The sequence below is a fragment of the Bos javanicus genome, chromosome 3, assembly GCF_032452875.1.
Source record: "Bos javanicus breed banteng chromosome 3, ARS-OSU_banteng_1.0, whole genome shotgun sequence".
NCBI classification, from domain to species: domain Eukaryota; kingdom Metazoa; phylum Chordata; class Mammalia; order Artiodactyla; family Bovidae; genus Bos; species Bos javanicus.
Genome location: NC_083870.1, coordinates 84,156,385 through 84,176,204, shown reverse-complemented (window position 1 = coordinate 84,176,204; position 19,820 = coordinate 84,156,385). Strand labels below are relative to the sequence as shown.

At 40.5% G+C, this 19,820-nt stretch overlaps 3 protein-coding genes across 13 annotated transcripts in view; 1 reads left to right on the top strand and 2 right to left on the bottom strand.

The window, feature by feature from the left end:
- The window catches only part of TM2D1 (TM2 domain containing 1), a 50,811-nt gene extending 43,599 nt beyond the window's left edge, over window positions 1-7,212 (bottom strand). For 3 of the 8 annotated variants that reach the window (XR_009735421.1, XR_009735422.1, XR_009735423.1), the window contains exons 1-2: window positions 6,937-7,200; window positions 4,478-4,551 (exon numbers count right to left, since the gene is read on the bottom strand). Coding sequence is in view for 5 of the 8 variants with exons in the window: in XM_061411768.1 (XP_061267752.1) it covers window positions 4,478-4,551; window positions 6,937-7,094 (232 nt within the window). In the remaining 3 variants the exon portion in view is untranslated. The other 5 variants (XM_061411768.1, XM_061411770.1, XM_061411769.1 and 2 more) reach the window with 5 other exon arrangements.
- Window positions 7,213-9,823: 2,611 nt separating this feature from the next.
- LOC133244501 (uncharacterized) lies at window positions 9,824-18,551 on the bottom strand. The gene is made up of 2 exons (XM_061411767.1): window positions 18,481-18,551; window positions 9,824-15,578 (listed from the first exon to the last, which is right to left on the bottom strand). The coding sequence occupies exon 2, from the start codon at window positions 13,773-13,775 to the stop codon at window positions 12,744-12,746; it is 1,032 nt and encodes a 343-aa protein (XP_061267751.1). The 5' UTR covers window positions 13,776-15,578; window positions 18,481-18,551; the 3' UTR covers window positions 9,824-12,743.
- Window positions 18,552-18,576: 25 nt separating this feature from the next.
- PATJ (PATJ crumbs cell polarity complex component) overlaps window positions 18,577-19,820 on the top strand; it is a 389,489-nt gene continuing 388,245 nt past the window's right edge. For all 4 annotated transcript variants that reach the window (XM_061411765.1, XM_061411766.1, XM_061411764.1 and 1 more), the window contains exon 1: window positions 18,577-18,737. The gene's annotated coding sequence lies outside the window, so the exon portion shown is untranslated. The remainder of the gene's footprint in view (window positions 18,738-19,820) is intronic.

Genomic DNA, 19,820 nt, shown 5'->3' with positions numbered 1-19,820 from the left:
TTGAAAACACTTGCTATATATGTCAAATATGTATATATACGTACTAGACAGCACACTCCTTGAGGGCAGAAATTTGTCTTTTTTAATGTATCATCTCTACCACTTAGCAGAATGCCATATAATAACATCTTAATAAATTAAATATTTTCCCAATAATAGACAGTTTTGGGTTTCCCAGGTGGTACTAGTGGTAATGAACCCACCTGCCATTGCAGGTTCGATTCCTGGGTTTGGAAGATTCCCTGGAGGACAGAACAGCAATTCACTCCAATATTCTTGACTGGAGAATCTCATGGACAGAGGAGTCTGGTGGGCTATGGTCCACAGGATCACAAAAAGTTGGACCTGACTGAAGTGACTTGGCACAGCACACATAAGACAAGGACATAATAGAAGCAGATATGATTAAGAAATTGTGGCAAGAATACACAGAAGAACTTTACAAAGAAGTCTTAATGACTAGGATAACCACAATGGTGTGGTCATTGACCTAATCAGACATTTTGGAGTGTGAAGTCAAGTGGGCCTCAGGAAGCATTACAACGAACAAAGCTCGTACAGGTGACGGAATTCCAGCTGAGCTATTTCAAATCCTAAAAGATGATGCAGTTAAAGTGCTGCACTCAATATGCCAGCAAATTTGGAGAACTCAACAGTGGCCATAGGACCGGAAAAGGTCAGTTTTCATTCCAATCCCAAAGAATGTTCAAACTATCATACAACTGCACTCATTTCACATGCTTGTAAATGATCAACATCCTTCTAGCTAGGCTTCAACAGTTCATGAACCAAAATCTTCCAGGTATATAAGCTGAGTTTAGAAAAAGCAGAGGAACCAGAGATCAAATTGCCAACATCTGCTGGATCATAGAAAAAGCAAGGAAATTCCAGAAAAAGACCTACTTCTGCTTCATTGACTATGCTAAAGCCTTTGACAGTGTGGATCACAACAAACTGTGGAAAATTCTAAGAGATGGGAATATGAGACCACCTAACCTGTCTCCTGAAAAATCTGCAAGCAGTCAAGAAGTAACAGAACTGGACATTGAACAACTGACCACTTCAAATTTGGGAAAGTACGACAAGGCTGTACATTGTCACTCTGCTTATTTAACTTCTATGCAAAGTACATCATGTGAAATGCCAGCTGGGTGAATCACAAGCTGCAATCAAGGTTGCCAGGAGAAATATCAACAACCTCAGTTGTGCAGATGATACTACTCTAATGGCAGAAAGCAAGGAAGAACTAAAGAGCCTCTTGATGAGGGTGAAAAAGGAGAGTGAGAAAGCTGGCTTAAAACTCAACTTCAAAAAACTAAGTTCATGCCATCCAGTCCCATCATTTCACAGCAAACAGATGGGGGAAAAGTTATAGATTTTATATTCCTGGGCTCCAAAATCACTGCAGATGGTGACTGCAGTGAAATTAAAAGATGCTTGCTCCTTGGAAGAAAAGCTATGACAAACCTAGACAGCATATTAAAAAGCAGGGACATCACTTTGCTGACAAAGATCTCAATAGTCAAAGCTATTTTTTTTCCAGTAGTCATGTATGGATGTGAGAGTTGGACCATAAAAAAGGCTGAGTGCCAAAGAATTCATATTTCTCAATTGTGGTGCTGGAGAAGACTCTTAAGAGTCACTTGGACAGCAAGGAGATCAAACCAGTCAATCCTAAAGGAAATCAACCCTGAATATTCCTTGGAAGGGCTGATGCTGAAGCTGAAGCTCCCATACTTTGGCCATTAGATGTGAAGAGCTGACTCAATGGAAAAGACCCAAATACTGGGAAAGATTGAGGGCAGGAGAAGAAAGGGGTGACAGAGGATGAGATCACTGGATGGCCTCACAGACTCAGTGGACATGAGTTTGAGCAAACTCTGGGAGACGGTGAAGGACAGGGAAGCCTGGCGTGCTGCAGTCCATGTGGTCAGAGTTGAATATAACTTAGCAACTGAATAACAATAACGGATAGTTTATAATACAAATTTGCACTTTTGTTTTAATCCATTTAATTATTTTAATTATTAAACTATTTATTACAAACAATTTCTCAAAAAATAATGATGCTTGTTAACTGGTATTGGGCTAACTGACAACCATTTAAAGACCACAACAGTTTACTGTTATAACTGAATCTCCTTTGCCTTTGGTCCCTATTCTTACTCTATACTCCTAAACTTCCCTCTCTGTAAAGCATTCCATCCACTAATCCCTTACCAAAAAGTATAGTTTAAGAAAATTAAACTTAGTTTGAAGATTCCGTGAGTCTATCATATGCTCAATGAAAGAAACAGAAGAAGCATGTTTCAAGGGTCATTTTGATGTCCTCTCAGATCAGGACTCAGAAATAATTTACAGCCACTCCACTAGTCTTTTCATGTTTTAAAAAGGAAATTTTTAAAAAAGCAGCTTGTGGACAAACATAGTTTCCTGATAGGGACAGGCTGGTAGAATCTACCCCAGATCTTGGCTGAACACTTTTGGGTCATGCATAAATTATATATTCTTATGTAGAAGCCTGGTGAGTCATATTGTCTTAGAAACTTTATTTTCTTTTTAAAATCACGACAACAATCTAAAGTCATTTATTTATTGATTTATAACATTTTATATATGTGTTCCCAGATTTTTAGGCACTTATGGTTTATTCTCTCCAAATAACCATACCATTCCCTTATATAGAAAGCCTTCCTTTTATTTCTCTGCAGCTCTCCATTTACATCGTCTATGCTTACTTACCTGACAGGCCATGGCAGGACCATAACACCTCTAAGTCCTTTTATATTTCCTAACAATCTGATCATTTGATTTTGTATTTGTTTATAAACTTACTTAGTGATAATACTTAAGTGGATTCAAACTTATTTTACAAAAGAGACACCTAACTGGAGGGCAGAGGTCTTTTTGGTCAGAGACTATTCTTTTTAGTTGTAATTTCCTTCAAATTTATTCTAAATTTCCTTTTTAGAATAATTTCCTTCAAAATCTCCATACCTACAAAGAAATCTGCAGACTAGAAAAGGCATGAGATAGCAGGCTGCCTCATTCCAAGTTTAATGTTACCTAAGTCCCAACAGTACTCAAAGACCTCCAACATATATCACATAAGTGGTTGGAAGCTCATTCTTCTTATTTGAAAGCTCATTCTTCTTTATGTATGTCAACAATATTCTCCACTCTGAGAGCACACTATAAAAGACTGAACTCTAACACAGGAAAGTCAGTGTATACTTATAAAGCAATTTTAAAAGGAGGGAATTATGTGCAAAGTTCCTTTAAGTCTAACATATCTAAATTAAACAAATGTACACATATTGAGCAATATTTACTATAAAAATCATATATATATTACCTGTTACTGTTTATATGATAAATTCCATTATTCCAGAATACTAGCAAAATATCTGCTAAAAAGTTTAACACAACTTACTTTCAAATATCTTTGCTCATTAGAATGGGGTTAACAGTGTATCAAAATGTGAAGAGATAAAGAGAAAGGAGATCTTTTTAAAATATATACAAAGTCATAATCAAGAAGTCAATTATTTGACTATAAGATACTTTATAAAAACAAAGTTTTTTGCAGTAAAAAATAATTTTAATCTCATTTCCATAATAAGTCTGTTTAGCAGCTTTCATTATAAAGAAAACATCAATTATTGCCTTATCTTCTGTCTAAACAATAAAACAATCAGTATATATTCAATAGGTATTCTTTTCTCAAGATAATACTGTATATTAAATAGTAGATATTACTAGATATTAAATACTAGATATTAACCAACATTACATACTGTGCCAGATATGAACGCCAAATCCAAATAGCTTCAGCATACATCTACCTCCTTTCCAACATATAACCCTTCAGAAGAAAAGGCTAAACAAAACAATTTAATAATCTTTATCTGGCATTAAATACTTTTTGGAATAACAGAAGCTCCCCCACATCATTAGGTTGAGGGTGTTATCCATTATCAAACCATCTCGCTAAAATACTGATGTGCACTTAAAATCCTTATCATATTATTTTCATACTTAGGATGCACCTAAGTATCTTTTACAAGTGCAAGATAGAGTGATATATTACTAGCTCCTCGCTGCACATTATTGAACTGTAAGTCTCCTTTCAAGTTCTTTCTGAGTAATTAAACTCTAAAGAGGCATCTTTGTAAAACACAGCATGATAAATACAGGGCATCAAGAAAGCTATATAAACTGATTCCAAAAGCTTTAAAAAAAAAATGAATGAAAATAAAAAATTTCTCAATTTATATAATTATTTAATAGAATAAGATTCTTTTTATAAAATATTAACAACCCCTAGATATTCTCTAATATTAAGTTGTTCTGGAAACAGAAGGATGAAGTAACTCAAGAAAAAACACATTTGTTAATTACTTTTAGCAATCACACATATATCTATGAAATAATGTTTTAAAAATAATTTAAAAAAACATGTTTCTGGAAGTCTTACCATAAGCTGTGTAGTTTGTACAGTTAACTGGTTCTTGTGTAGCATCATTTATTTTTGGATCTTTACAAATATATGTAGAAAAGTTAAGGAAATATAAACAACATTCCAATACAAAACGTTATCATCTTGTCTTTAATATGTCATATATTTATGTTTATAATTACACGTAAAGAGAGGATGTTAGTTTGTCCAGGTCAACAAGCACAAGCACAGATACACTTTCAGTGTCACTAAAAAATATCTGAACATTAATTTATTTAAGGAAAAGTACATTAAAAGCTCTAGCAGAGGGTGCCATCCTTAAAGAACATCAGTCAGGGTTTAAGCACAAAGCACAAAGAAAAAAATGAAAGTAAAAATCTCTACTAAGTATTATGAGAACTTCAGGTTAAAAAAAAAAACCACATCAGTTTCCAGATGTCTGATGAAATTATTCACATGGCCCAAGTATTACCATACATATAACTTTATGCAATACAAATGGATACTATTATTTCCACATAAGTGAAGCAAATCGGGGCTCAAACTTTGAGTGACTCATGCAAAGTGGAGTAAGTGATAGGTAGTAATATCACGTTTCCTGATTCCAAGCCAAAGGTAAATTCCACCATACTGCAAGGAAGATGGTTATTTTAGGTGGGTCTACATGATCTTCCCAACAAGGTTTTAAGCTTTTGGAAACATATAATATTGATCCTCTAATAGATGTTTACAACACTCAGGGCATGGGGGCGGGGGGAGGGGTGTTTTTCTGTTTCCTGAATATTTCATTGACACAAATATGAGCTAAGTAAGGTTTTCACAAGATGTCTCTGTAGACAGAGTTTGACACTTGCTTCGGGTTTCTGATTCACTACTGGAAATCTCATCTTTGTGCCAGGAATAACATTTTCCAGTTCAGTTCTGCTCAGTCACTTCGAAGGTTCAAAAAGCACAACTCAGACTTTCCTAGTAGTCCACTGGTTAAGATTCTGTCTGCCAGTGCAGGGGACATGGATTTGATCCCTGGTCCAGGAAGATTCCACATGTTGCAGAGCACCAAGCCTTTGCATCTTGAGCCCATGCTCCATGACAAGAGAAGCCACCACGAGGAGCCCTCACAGCGCAACTAGAGAAAGCCAGAGAGCAGCAACAAAGACCCAGCACAGCCAAAAACAAAAATTAATTCAAATTTTTAAAAATGATTAAAAAAAATTTTAAGCAAAAAAATTAAAAAAAAATTTTTTTTCTAATTATTTTATTAGAAAAAAAAATCACTGCGACATTTTTGCCAAAAAAAAGGACTCAACTTACCAGGTTAGTGATTCTCAAACCCCTAGCATAACAGTAATCAGCAATTAGAGCTATTCTGTAAAAATTTAGTAACGGTGGCCTCTCTTCAACTCACATTAAAATACTATACAAGAGAATTTTTTTAATTTTAAGATTTCCTCTTATAGAATCTTTCTTGCATCTCTGGCTTATGTTCTTAATTTTTCTGTTCTATAATTGGTATGAAATTATCTAATTTTATACAAAAGTACCTATTTTGATTTGAATATAACTCCCATTTCATATTCCTCTTCCCTTTATCAGAGCCATGACAACGAACTGATCTATTTAACTCCTCCAGCCTCAGTTTTCTCATCAGTAAACACATGAGAGCTAAACACATATAGCCCCTACTATATGCCAGGCACTGTTCTAAGTGACTTACTGGTACTAATTTAGCACAACACACCTTTCAGTTGGTACCACCGTTATTTTCGTTGTTCGGTAGCGAAGTCGTGTGGGACTCTTAGCAATCCCCAAGCTCAAAGCTCAAATCGGTTACAAAGTGGAGCAGGAATTTGCCCCAGTACAGTCTGGGATCTCAAGGAGAGGTAAATAAAAGTAATAAATGCAAAGTTAATAACAAATTGGCAACATACATTGGCTATACCGTTCTTGCCTGCGTGCTAAGTCGCTTCAGTCCTGTGCCACTTTTTGCAGCCCCATGGACTGTAGCCCGCCAGGCTACTCTGATGGGATTCTCCAGGCAAGAATAATGAAGTGGGCTGCCCTGCCCTCCTCCAGGGGATCTTCCTTGTCTCCCCCTAAATCGGCAAATTTCCAGAATCGGGTCTATCTTTTAACTTAATTCTAATGCCTAACAACATGACCTGACAAACTTCAGTATCTACGTGTTTGTTGAACAAACAAATCCACTGACTAAAAAAATACATTATATTAAAGAAAGAAAAAAAGGTGGATCAAAAGAAGAACAGCTAATGATCAGTAAAATCCCAAGGAAATCTCACAGGCTAGCCTCTGTCCTCTCATCCCCAAATCTCTGCACTCCCCGCCCCAGGCTCCTTCGGTCATTAGAGGTCACAGGTCACCGTTCCCTTCAGCACAACCCTAGCCCGACCTGAGGGTTCCTAGCCACTCTCGACTCCAAATCTACCTCACCCCCATAGGGTGCTCCTCACAGAGGATATTGTCCCACTTTGAGGTCCTCGCACTTAAGTGTTTCTTCGCCACCCCCGGCAGCAGCTCCCCAACGTCCAGTGGTGACTGATACGAACCACAGGGCACCCAGGAGCCGGGCGGCAGCAGTATCGGGAGCAATCGGCCTGCAGGGACAGGCGGCCGCCATACTGGGGACCGGCGCCTTCCCTACAACTTCCGGTTCCGCCTACGCCTAGACCTAACCGGGAGTCGAGCAGAGGGAGGGAGGCTCTTAAAGGGACAGTGCATCTGTTAGAGGCGGGTCCTTCCCCTGCTGCTGCTGCTGCAAAGTCACGTCTCCCCTAGACCTGCGGAATTGCTTTGGAGAGCTTCCATTGGTCATTGAGAACCGCAGGAAGGTTTCTCGCTTGGAGAACCAGCTGTCCTCCATGCACGGCTGACTCCCAAGCTAATCTTGCTGTGACTTTTCCATCTGAAAAAGTGCCGGCGGCGCCAGGCGATTAGATAAACACTTTACAAACATCTCTGTTAGTCTGGTAGGATTGGGGTTTACAGATAACGAACCAAACTCAAAGGCGCTGAAGAGCATGTTGACTTTAGTTACTGAGTTGGAATAGAACTGATGTTTGCCTGATTTCAGAATATGTGCTCTTAGATGGCCTCTTTCGGAAGGCTGCTACGAGTAAATCTTGAGGACTTTGTATCACAACAATAAATATGCTTTTCTTTAAAAAAAAAAAATTTTCATATCTTGGGGGTTTTGATGTTTTAAAATTTTTAATTATTTTCACTTTATTTTTACAGCGAAAATTTAGATGAGGGAAAGGGCTTAAAACAAGAGGAGACCAATGGGTTTACGACTAAACTAAGTGAAGAGTTGGAGGGTTTTTCTATATCTTTCTAAATTTCCATGTATTCTGAAAAGTTCTGTAGTGGGGTTATCTTTTATACTGAAAAAACTGTGTACTTTTTTTAAAGTGATAATTTAATCATTTTTCTCTAACCTGAAAATATTCGAGTCTGAGTAGTGCCTCTTCATCAACAGCAGGACCAATTTTGAACAGTTATGATGTGGTTCTCAAACTTTAAGAACCATCAGTATTGCCAAAGAAATGCAGACGACTGGGCCCATCTCAGTTTCTGACTCTGAAGATCTAGTATTGTTGTTCAGTTGCCAAGTTGTCAAGTCCGACTCTTTGACCCCATGGACTGCAGCAAGCCAGGCCTCCCTGTCTTTCACCATCTTCCATAGTTTGCTCAAACTCATGTCCATTGAGTAGGTAATGCTAATCAACCATCTCATCCTCTGCTGCCCTCTTTTCTTCCTGCCCTCAATGTTTCCCAGCATCACGGTCTTTTCCAATGAGTTGGCTCTTTGCATCAGGTGGCCAAAATATTGGAGCTTCAGTTTCCACATCAGTCCTTCAATGAATACTCAGGATTGATTTTCTTTAGGATTGACTAGTTGAATCTCCTTACAGTCCAAGGGACTCTCAAGAGCCTTCTCCAGCACCACAGTTCAAAAGCATCAATTCTTTGACACTCAGCCTGCTTTTTGGTCCAACTCTCACATCTGTACATGGCTACTGGAAAAAAAAAATAGCTTTGACTATATGGACATTTGGTGACAAGGTGATGTCTCTGCTTTTGATATGCTATCTAGGTCTGTCATAGCTTTTCTTCCAAGGAGCAAGCATGTTCTAATTTCATGATTGCATTAACTGTCCAGAGTGATTTTGGACCCCCCGCCCCCACCCCACCAAAATAAAATGTCACTGTTTCTACTTTTTTCCCTTCTATTTGCCATGAAGTGATGGGACTAGATGTCACGATCTTAGTTTTTTGAAGTTGAGTTTTAAGCCAGCTTTTTCACTTTCCTCTTTCACCCTCATCAAGAGGCTCTTTGATTCTTCTTCGCTTTCTGCCATTAGAGTGGTATCATCTGCATATCTGAGGCTGTTGATATTTCTCCTGGCATTCTTGATTCCAGTTTGTGATTCATCCAGCCTGGCATTTTGCATGATATACTCTGCATAGAAGTTAAATGAGCAGGGTGACAATATACAGCCTTGACATACTCCTTTCCCAATTTTGAACTAGTCTGTTGTTCCATATCTGGTTCTAACTGCTTCTTCTTGACCTGCATACAGGTTTCTCGGGAGACAGGTAAGGTAGTCTTATATTCAAATCTCTTCAAGAAGTTTCTACAGTTTGTTGTGATCCACACTGTCAAAGGCTTTAGTGCAGTTATTGAAACAGAAGATGTTTTTCTGGAATTATATTGCTTTCTGTATGATCCAGCGAATGTCGACAATTTGATCTCTGGTTTGTCTGCCACTTCTAAACCCAGGTTGTACATCCAGAAGTCCTCGGTTCATGTACTGCTGAAGCCTAGATCTAGGATGTGGCATGATAATTTGCATTTCTAATCACCTGACAAGTGATGTTGATATTACTGACTCAGAAACCACACTTTGACAACCTGGAGATAATGTATTACAAGATACATCATTTTTGAATGAGAAGACATGAAACTATTTGCAATAATACCTTAGTATTATAACTGCATTTAAAATTTTTCTTAAACCAATTTTGCAGCATTACTATACTATTTTAAAAATTAAGACATTTATGCCTAAAGACTTAAGTGATAAGGAGTTTGAAGGTTAACAGTTCAAATTTTAAACTTCCTGTTTTAACTGGACTTACACTTTCCTTTTCCCCCTTTTCCTCCCTCTCTCTCTCACTCTCTCCTGTCCTCCTTTCCTTTGTTCTTTCCTTCCTCCCTCCCTTACTTCTTTCTTTCTTTTCTTTTCTCTCTGTCCCTCCTTCTCCTCCATAAAGATATTTATCAAACATTTACTTGTATCCAGTATAAGACAAGGCCCTACAGACTGAAAAAAATAGACAAGAATCCAGCAGTTAAACACTTTGTGTTTACTGGGGGGAAGGACAAACAGTTAAAATAGTTTGGTAATTGCTACAAAAGAAGCATGTACTAAGTAGTAGAGGGTTTTGATAAGATAACTCCCAAAGAGTTCTGAGAATGTAATATTTTGCCACTGGCATCAAAATATTTCAAAATCAAGGCCAAACTGGGGGAACAGGGTTGTTTCTTCATAGAATACATGACCACCTAAAAATGTACAACCTAAAAAATTTACCATTAACACTGAGTTTAAAAAATTACCAATAGTATGTATAATATACAGCTCACCACCATCCCTCAACCTTATCCTGTGATGAAATTTAGGAAAGGGCTTGGGGCCAAGGATCAGATAAAATTCAAGGATAAAGATTGGAATGTCTGCTATACATAGTATCTGGTGACAAAAGATTGTGACTTTGCATTTTGACTACTTTCAAAAAGTTCTGGGGAATTTCCTCAGATATTAGAATAACCACTAATTTCCAGTGGTTAGGACTCTGTGTTCTCACTGCATAGAGCCTGGATTCAATCCCTGGTTGGGGAACTAAAATCACAGAAGCCAGTGGCTTGGTCAAAAAAAAAAAAAAATTCTGAATTAATTTTCAAAATACTATATAAAGAAAATCAGAAGGTGAAAGGAAGCATCTTTCTAACTTGTTTATTTAAATTATGACAAAATTAGATATTTTCCTGATGATTGCAGGAATATTGCTGATATTTGTGTTATTTTTCATATAGATTTTAAACAATTAACTGTTTAAAAATGCTTGTGCTTTGTTAATCCTATTACAAAATCTATTTTTATGATTCTAATGATTATCTTTGTTCTCCCCCACAATATACAAACTGAAAAAAACAAAACTTCCCATGAAAGTAAAATACTTTCTTAACTTTCTTGATTTGATTACAGGCTACTCTCTCTTCTAACTGTACTTTAATCTATTTTCTCATGGCTCAGTAAAATATGTTACTTTACATTTTTGCAAGTATAGTCTCTGATTATAGGATTACTACATTGTCTAATTTTAGTAAAAAGGTTGTTAAATCTCAAACTTAGGCATGTTTTCAATGCAAAAATTCTTTGTCATATACAAATTCTATAGGATTCTTTGGAAATTCTACAGAAAGTAAAGGACATGAATAGCACAGCCCAATATAGAAGTTGCTATGTAGAAACATTAGGAAAGAGGACTACCAGTGAAGCCTGAAGCAAAGCTTCCTCTGGAATTCAGGGCTCAGCAACATTGGATCTTTTCATTCCTAAAATTCTAGTATACACCTAATTACATTAACACATGCTTTTGCCCAGAGCAATCTCATTCCTATTTCAAAGATTAAAACAGAATCATTGAGATAAAAGATCATTCAGTTCAGTTCAGTTGCTCAGTCGTGTCCGACTCTTTTCGACCCCATGAATCGCAGTATGCCAGTCCATCACCAACTCCCGGAGTTCACTCAGACTCACGTCCATTGGGTCAGTGATGCCATCCAGCCATCTCATCCTCTGTCATCCCCTTCTCCTCCTGCCCCCAATCCCTCCCAGCATCAGGGTCTTTTCCAGTGAGTCAACTCTTCACATGAGGTGGCCAAAGTATTGGAGTTTCAGCTTTAGCATCATTCCTTCCAAAGAAATCCCAGGGCTGATCTCCTTCAGAATGGACTGGTTGGATCTCCTTGCAGTCCAAGGGACTCTCAAGAGTCTTCTCCAACACCACAGTTCAAAAGCATCAATTCTTTGGCGCTCAGCTTTCTTCACAGTCCAACTCTCACATCCATACATGACCACAGGAAAAACCATAGCCTTGACTAGACGGACCTTTGTTGGCAAAGCAATGTCTCTGCTTTTCAATATACTATCTAGGTTGGTCATAACTTTTCTTCCAAGGAGTAAGCGTCTTTTAATTTCATGGCTGCAGTCACCATCTTCAGTGATTTTGGAGCCCCAAAAAATAAAGTCTGACACTGTTTCCCCATCTATTTCCCATGAAGTGATGGCACCAGATACCATGATCTTTGTTTTCTGACTGTTGAGTTTTAAGCCAACTTTTTCACTCTCCACTTTCACTTTCATCAAGAGGCTTTTTAGTTCCTCTTCACTTTCTGCCATAAGGGTGGTGTCATCTGCATATCTGAGGTTATTGATATTTCTCCCAGCAATCTGGATTCCAGCCTATGCTTCTTCCAGACCAGCATTTCTCATGATGTACTCTGCATAGAAGTTAAATAAGCAGGGTGACAATATACAGCCTTGGTGTACTCCTTTTCATATTTGGAACCAGTCTGTTGTTCCATGTCCAGTTCTAACTGTTGCTTCCTGACCTGCATACAAATTTCTCCAGAGGCAGGTCAGGTGGTCTGGTATTCCCATCTCTTTCAGAATTTTCCACAGTTTATTGTCATCCACACAGTTAAAGGCTTTGGCATAGTCAATAAAGCAGAATAGATGTTTTTCTGGAACTCTCTTGCTTGTTCCATGATCCAGCAGATGTTGGCAATTTGATCTCTGGTTCCTCTGCCTTTTCTAAAATCAGCTTGAACATCAGGAAGTTCATGGTTCACATATTGCTGAAGCCTGGCTTGGAGAATTTTGAGCATTACTTTACTAGCACGTGAAATGAGTGCAATTGTGTGGTAGTTTGAGCACTCTTTGGCATTGCCTTTCTTTGGTATTGGAATGAAAACTGACCTTTTCCAGTCCTGTGGCCACTGCTGAGTTTTCCAAATTTGCTGGTATATTGCTGGTATATTGGGTGCAGCACTTTCACAGCATCATCTTTCAGGATTTGAAATAGCTCAACTGGAATTCCATCACCTCCATTAGCTTTGTTCATAGTGATGCTTTCTAGGGCCCACTTAACTTCACATTCCAGGATGTCTGGCTCTAGGTCAGTGATCACACCATCGTGATTATCTGGGTTGTGAAGATCTTTTTTTGTACAGTTCTTCTGTGTATTCTTGCCACCTCTTCTTAATATCTTCTGCTTCTGTTTGGTCCATACCGTTTCTGTCCTTTATCAAGCCCATCTTTGCATGAAATGTTCCATTGGTATCTCTAATTTTCTTGAAGAGATCTCTAGTCTTTCCCATTCTGTTGTTTTCCTCTATTTCTTTGCATTGATCGCTGAAGAAGGCTTTCTTATCTCTTCTTGCTATTCTTTGGAACTCTGCATTCAGATGCTTATATCTTTCCTTTTCTCCTTTGCTTTTCGCTTCTCTTCTTTTCACAGCTATTTGTAAGGCCTCCCCAGACAGCCATTTTGCTTTTCTGCATGTCTTTTCCATGGGGATGGTCTTGATCTTTGTCTCCTGTACAATGTCACGAACCTCAGTCCATAGTTCATCAGGCACTCTATCTATCAGATCTAGTCCCTTAAATCTATTTCTCACTTCCACTGTAGAATCATAAGGGATTTGATTTAGTTCATACCTGAATGGTCTAATGGTTTTCCCTACTTTCTTCAATTTAAGTCTGAATTTGGCAATAAGGAGTTCATGATCTGAGCCACAGTTAGCTCCTAGTCTTGTTTTTGCTGACTGTATAGAGCTTCTCCATCTTTGGCTGCAAAGAATATAGTCAATCTGATTTCGGTGTTGACCATCTGGTGATGTCCATGTGTAGAGTCTTCTCTTGTGTTGTTGGAAGAGGGTGTTTGCTATGACCAGTGCATTTTCTTGGCAAAACTCTATTAGTCTTTGTCCTTCTTCATTCTGTATTCCAAGGCCAAATTTACCTGTTACTCCAGGTGTTTCTTGACTTCCTACTTTTGCATTCCAGTCCCTAATAATGAAAAGGACATCTTTTTTGGGTGTTAGTTCTAAAAGGTCTTGTAGGTCTACATGGAACCATTCAACTTCAGCTTCTTCAGCATTACTGGTTGGGGCATAGACTTGGATTACTGTGATATTGAATGGTTTGCCTTGGAAATGAACAGAGATCATTCTGTCATCTTACAAAAAATGACCTGTCTTACAAAAGATCATTACTCTCCCAAAAGTTCTTTTTTAAGTAAGATGGGCATTTTTTTTTCTCTTGTGGTAAATTTATAGCACCTGGTCTTGTTACATCTTTTGGAATTTTTCTACATCCATGCTCTCAAGTATTTCTGTGTCTTCTCTTTGATGCACCAGTCTAACTGCCCACCATCCAATTAAATTAACCTTGACTCATCACTTAATAAGTTATACCCTATGCCAAGTATATTTCATGTTGAATGTCAAATGTAGGCTGTAAAACTGACTTTATCAGAGTCATACTTCTCAATAAAACAAAACTGAATGAACTGGCTTTTCTATTAAGTAAGTTTCATCATCAGTATCCCTTTTATTAGGTTCCGAGCTTAAGATCATCTTTGCACTTAAGTTTTCTCCTTTTTCTTCTTTAATCCTTTTATCTAATCAGTACGCAACTGATACTTTTAAGTGCTCTTTTTTTTTTCCGGTCATACCATGAGGCATGTTCCCTGACCAGGGATTGAACCTGTGCCTCCTGCAGTGGAAGTGCTGAGTCCTTACCACTGGATCACCAGGAAAGTCTCAAGTTCTCATTTTTTTCTAATTCTATATTCTCACCCTGTTTCAGGTATTCATCATTTTCTACATACCTTGCTATAATGCCTTTTTCCTTCCTCTTTTTGATTCTAGGTCTTCTCCCTAACTTTGTCAACCCATGTTTCACACTGCCTCCAGATTAATCTTTCATTTAAGCAAATACAAAACCTCTATCATATTCAAAATTTTATTCAAAATCTTATTTAAGTTCCTTGGATTTTACCCAAAGGAGTTGAAAACATTTCTCCAGACAAAAAACCTGAAGACATACTGAGAGCAGTTTTATTCATAATTGCCTAAACTTAGAAGCATAAGATATCCTTCAGTAGGTGAACAGATACATAATCTGTGGTCCATCCAGAAAATTGAATATTGTGCAGTGCTAAGCTATTAAGCCATGAAGAGACATGGAAAAACCTTAAATGCATGTTACTAAAAAGCCAATCTGAAAAGGCTACATACTGTATGATTCCAACTACCCAACATTCTGGAAATGACGAAACTATTGTTGTTGTTCAGTTGCTCAGTTGTGTCTGACTCTTTTCGACCCTATGGATTGTAGCATGCCAGGCTTCCCTTCCTTCACCATATTCCTGGGCTTTTGCAAACTCATGTGCACTGAGTTGGTGATGCCATCCAACCATCTTATCCTCTTGTTGTCCCCTTCTCCTCCTACCTTCAATCTTTCCCAGTATCAGTCTTTTCCAGTGAGTTGGCTTTTCACATCAAGTAGCCAAAGTAGGCAATGGCACCCCACTCCAGTCCTCTTGCCTGGAAAATCCCATGGACGGAGGAGCCTGGTGGGCTGCAGTCCATGGGGTCGCTAAGAGTCAGACATGACTGAGCGACTTCACTTTCTCTTTTCACCTTCATGCATTGGAGAAGGAAATGGCAACCCACTCCAGTGTTCTTGCCTGGAGAATCCCAGGGATGGGGGAGCCTGGTGGGCAGCCGTCTATGGGGTCACACAGAGTCGGACACGACTGAAGTGACTTAGCAGCAGCAGCCAAAGTAGTGGAGCTTCAGCTTCAGCATCAGTCCTTCCAATGAATATTCAGGATTGAATTATAAAATTATAAAGGAATTTAGGATTGACTAGTTTGATTTCTTTGCAGTCCAAGGGACTCTCAAGAGTCTTTCCAATTCCAGTTTGAAAGCATCAATTCTTCAGCATTCAGTCTTCTTTTAGTCCAACTATGGAGACAATTAAAAGGTCAATGGTTGCCAGGAGCTGAAGGCAGCACTGGGGTGGGGGCTGGGGGATGCATAGGCAGAGCACAGAGGATTTTTAGGACTTTGAAACTGTTCTGCATGATATTACAATGGTGAATACATTATACATTTGTCCAAATCCATAGACTCTACAATACCAAGTACTTTGGGTGATTATGTGATAATATAGGTTCATCAGTTGTAAGAGATATACCACTCTGGAGGAGGATGTTAATAAAGAGGGGAGCTATGAATGTGTAGGGAAAGGGGTACATGAGAAATCTGTTCAATTTACATCCTAAAACTGCTCTAAAGAAATAAAGCATTTTTAAAAATTAAATAAACACCAATCAAATGTTTTATAAAAAGTAAAAAAAAAAATCCTATTCAAAAATTTTCAGTGGTTCTTTAATTTCTTAGAGATGAAGGATAAAATCTTATAACTTAAAGTTCTCTGTAGTATTTTCAGGCCCATCTGCTCTGGCCTCACTTTATTTACTCCTACTCCTTGGCTTTCTCCTTGCTGTCACATGTATCTGTCATGTTCATGCCATCTATGTGCTGCTTCATTTATTGAGCACTTTCTATGTGCCAGGTGTATGCAAGACATGTAAATTCTTCATTCAACTTTCAAAAATACCACGTGAAGTAAAAACACTGTTACCGAAATTTCACCAATAGGAATTAGAATATTTAAGTAACTTGTCAAAGTCACATATTTTAGGAAATGGTGGAATCAGGATCAAACTCAGATCTTTTGACTTCAGAGATATATTCTTAAAAATTGTGCTCATCTTCATCATTCTATCAACAAGATATTCTTGAGGGTTCTCAGAGGTAAAAACAACAACAAAAGAAACTCTGTGCCATATGCATAAATGGAGAAGGAAATGGCAACCCACTCCAGTATTCTTGCCTGGAAAATTCCATGGACAGAGGAGCCTGGCAGGCTACAGTCCATGGGGCCGCAGATGTTTGGCCATGACTGAGTGAGTGAGCACAATGAATGTATATGGAATCTAGAAAAATGGTACTGATGAACCTATTTGCAGGGCAGGAATAGAGACGCAGATGTAGAGAATGGACTTGTGGACACAGTTGGGGAAGGAGAGGATGGGGCAAGCTGAGAGAGTAGCATTGATATATGGGATATTCCAGGCGGCACTGGTGGCAAAGAACCCACTTGCCAATGCAGGAGACATGAGAGACACCGGTTTGATCCCTGGGTCAGAAAAATCTCCTGGAGGAGGGCACGGCAACCCACTCCAGTATTCTTGCCTGGAGAATCCCATGGACAGAGGAGCCTGGTGGGCTATACCATGGGGTTGTATCCAACTTCAGCTGCATGCACACAGACATGCAGCATTGATATATATATAAACTATCATGTGTCAAATAGATAGCTAATGGAGAGCTGCTACATAGCACAGGGAACTCAGCTGGGTGCTCTGTGATGACCTAGAGGGGTGGGATGGGGCTGGGGTGGGAAGCAGGCTCATGAAGGACGGAATGTATTTTTACAGAACAGCTGATTCACTTTGTTGCACATCAGAAAGGAACCCAACATTGTAAAGCAATTATATTTTTTTAAAAAAGTAATTTGTATTTTAAGAGGCAGAGGCCATGCTGAAATTGTGTATCTTTTTACCAGGCCTGACAAGTGATATTTTTCTAAAAAAACAAACAAACAAAAAAAACAATAAAAAAACGAATGGTAACACTATGAAGTGTCAAGCGTATGATCTTGTAAAGGTTGTTCTTACAATTGCAGTGGTCTTTTATCTTCCTTGAGGAGAGGTGTCCCCGTAGTTAACATACAGTCAATCACACTGCTTAACAAATACTAGATTTATTTAATGAACAAATACCTGAAGAATCAAAATTCTAGTTAGTTACATTAGAGAGAGTGGAATAAAGCCCTTTTAGATTTTACACAGTATTTCTCCAAGTCAAGTTATAGTATCAAGAATAAAAACCTTAAAAACATATAGGGAAATAAACACTGACTTCGAGTCAGAAGATCCAATCTGGGTCCCAAATTTTGGGCAAACTACTTAACCTATAGGTGCACAGTTTCTATTGGAGAAGGAAATGGCAACCCACTCCAGTGTTCTTGCCTGGAGAATCCCAGGGACGGGGAAGCCTGGTGGGCTGCCGTCTATGGGGTCACACAGAGTCGGACACGACTGAAGTGACTTAGCAGCAGCAGCACCACAGTTTCTTCGTCAGTTTTTTCACAGGGCCAATGAGGTAATGTACAAGCTAGCGCTCAGCATATCGCAGGCAAATACTGCTACACTGGTTTCTTTCCTCAACTAAATGAGAAAAAAATAACCTCAGTAATACTTAGAATTTTACGTTGGGTCAACAGATGAAGACGCTAAGGAGAGATGACAGAACGGGAAAGGAGAAGTACAGAAAGGGACCACGCTGCAGCTGCTGCCAAGTCGCTTCAGTCGTGTCCGACTCCGTGCTGCCCCATAGACGGCAGCCCACCAGGCTCCCCCGTCCCTTGGATTCTCCAGGCAAGAACACCAGAGTCGGTTGCCATTTCCTTCTCCAATGCATAAAAGTGAAAAGTGAAAGTGAGTCGCTCAGTCCTGTCCGACTCTTCGCGACCCCATGGACTGTAGCCGTCCAGGCTCCTCCGGCCATGGGATTTTCCAGACAGGAGGACTGGAGTGGGTGCCATTGGCAGATTCGACCAAATCCTTTCATCAATGTCCTTCTTTAGTTTCCTTGATTTCAGGTCTTCTCTCAGCCCAGCCCTCCCACACCGGCCCAACCAGATCTCCCCACCACTTGGCTTTTCGTCTACCCTCTTGGCCCCCAGATCCCACCTTTTTCTGGCTGCTTAGCACTCCCTCGCCCAGTAGAACTTCACCTGCTGAAAGTAGAGAAGCCCACCGCCCCGGCGCTACCCCAGCAGTCGGCCTCCAGCAGCCCCAGACTCGCCCTCCAACCCCTCCCGCGCCACCTCGGCGCCCCGCCCCGGCCGGGGAGGGTAGGAGAGAGGGGAGGGCCTGCCAGGTGAGGCGCGGTTGCCCTGGGCTTCTCACTTCCGCCCAGGTGAGGGAGGGCTGACGCCGAACCTGCCCGCCCGCCAGCTCCGGGCTCCCACCGGCGCCTCCGCCGGATCAGGTAAAGCGGGGGGCCAGCCGGGCAGGCGCGCGCTGCGCCGCGGGGACCCCGCGCCTCGAACCGGACGGGGCCGCTCTCCCCGCGTCCGGAGCCTCCTCCCCCGTCCCGGCGCGCTCTCCGTCAGTCGTCCGGGAAGAGTGGGCACGGGAGACCCTGGGCGCCGCTGGGCGCTCGGCCAAGACCGCGGAGGGCACGGGGTGCCGTCCTCCTGCGTGGGGCACTGGGACCCCACCGTGATCCCCGCCCCTCGGTGCCGGACTCGCCGGAGGCCGCGGGCCGCGCAGCCGCCCCGCCCCGCCCTGGCGGCCCTCAAATCTCGGCCCTGGTCTGTACCGGGAGAGGCCGGGATCAAATTTTGCATCCAGATGGGTGCCTGCGCTTCGCCCCCAGAGCTGGGCAGAGTCGCCCCAACTGGTGACGGTGAAAGGAGTGAACAGGTGGTGGCCTGCTCGAGGTCCCGGAAGACGGGGTGCCCAAGTCCCCATCTGGTTGCTGGTGGTCACGTAGCCGAGTTCCTAGGCCGACGGTCAGGCCTAGGTTCTGCTAGCTTCACTCTTTAAATGGGTAGGACCAGGCGGAGAGCGCTGTGCCTCCAGCCTTTGGGGAAATCGCAGGACTCCTGCTCTAAGTCAAGCTCAGGAAAGCATATTCACATTCTTTCCCCCTACCTCCTACAAGTATCTCAACCCTCCAGGGACACCTAGCAGGCCGAATTAATCTCCCCCTGAAGTGTTGTCTTGGCAGTTTGTCATATCTCCAGATGGTTCTTATCACTTTGGATTTGAATTAGTTGTTTACTGGTTTGTCTGCGCGATTGAGAGGGTGGCCTTTAAGGACCTTCTCAGCTGCTTTCAGAGTCTGGCCATTGGTAGGTGTGCAATAAACAAATGTTTCTTAAAAGAGCTGAGAAGACTTCTGGAGACCTGGAAAATAAAGACGTCTGTTACACCGAGTATGTTAGTACCACTTGTAGGCAGTCTAAGATCCTACTGGTCTGTCAATTTATTTGCTCAAAGCTTTTGAAAGGTAAAGCTAGGGAGGAGTGAAGGTAAAAACTCAAATCGGTTCGTTTTGCAGCATCTG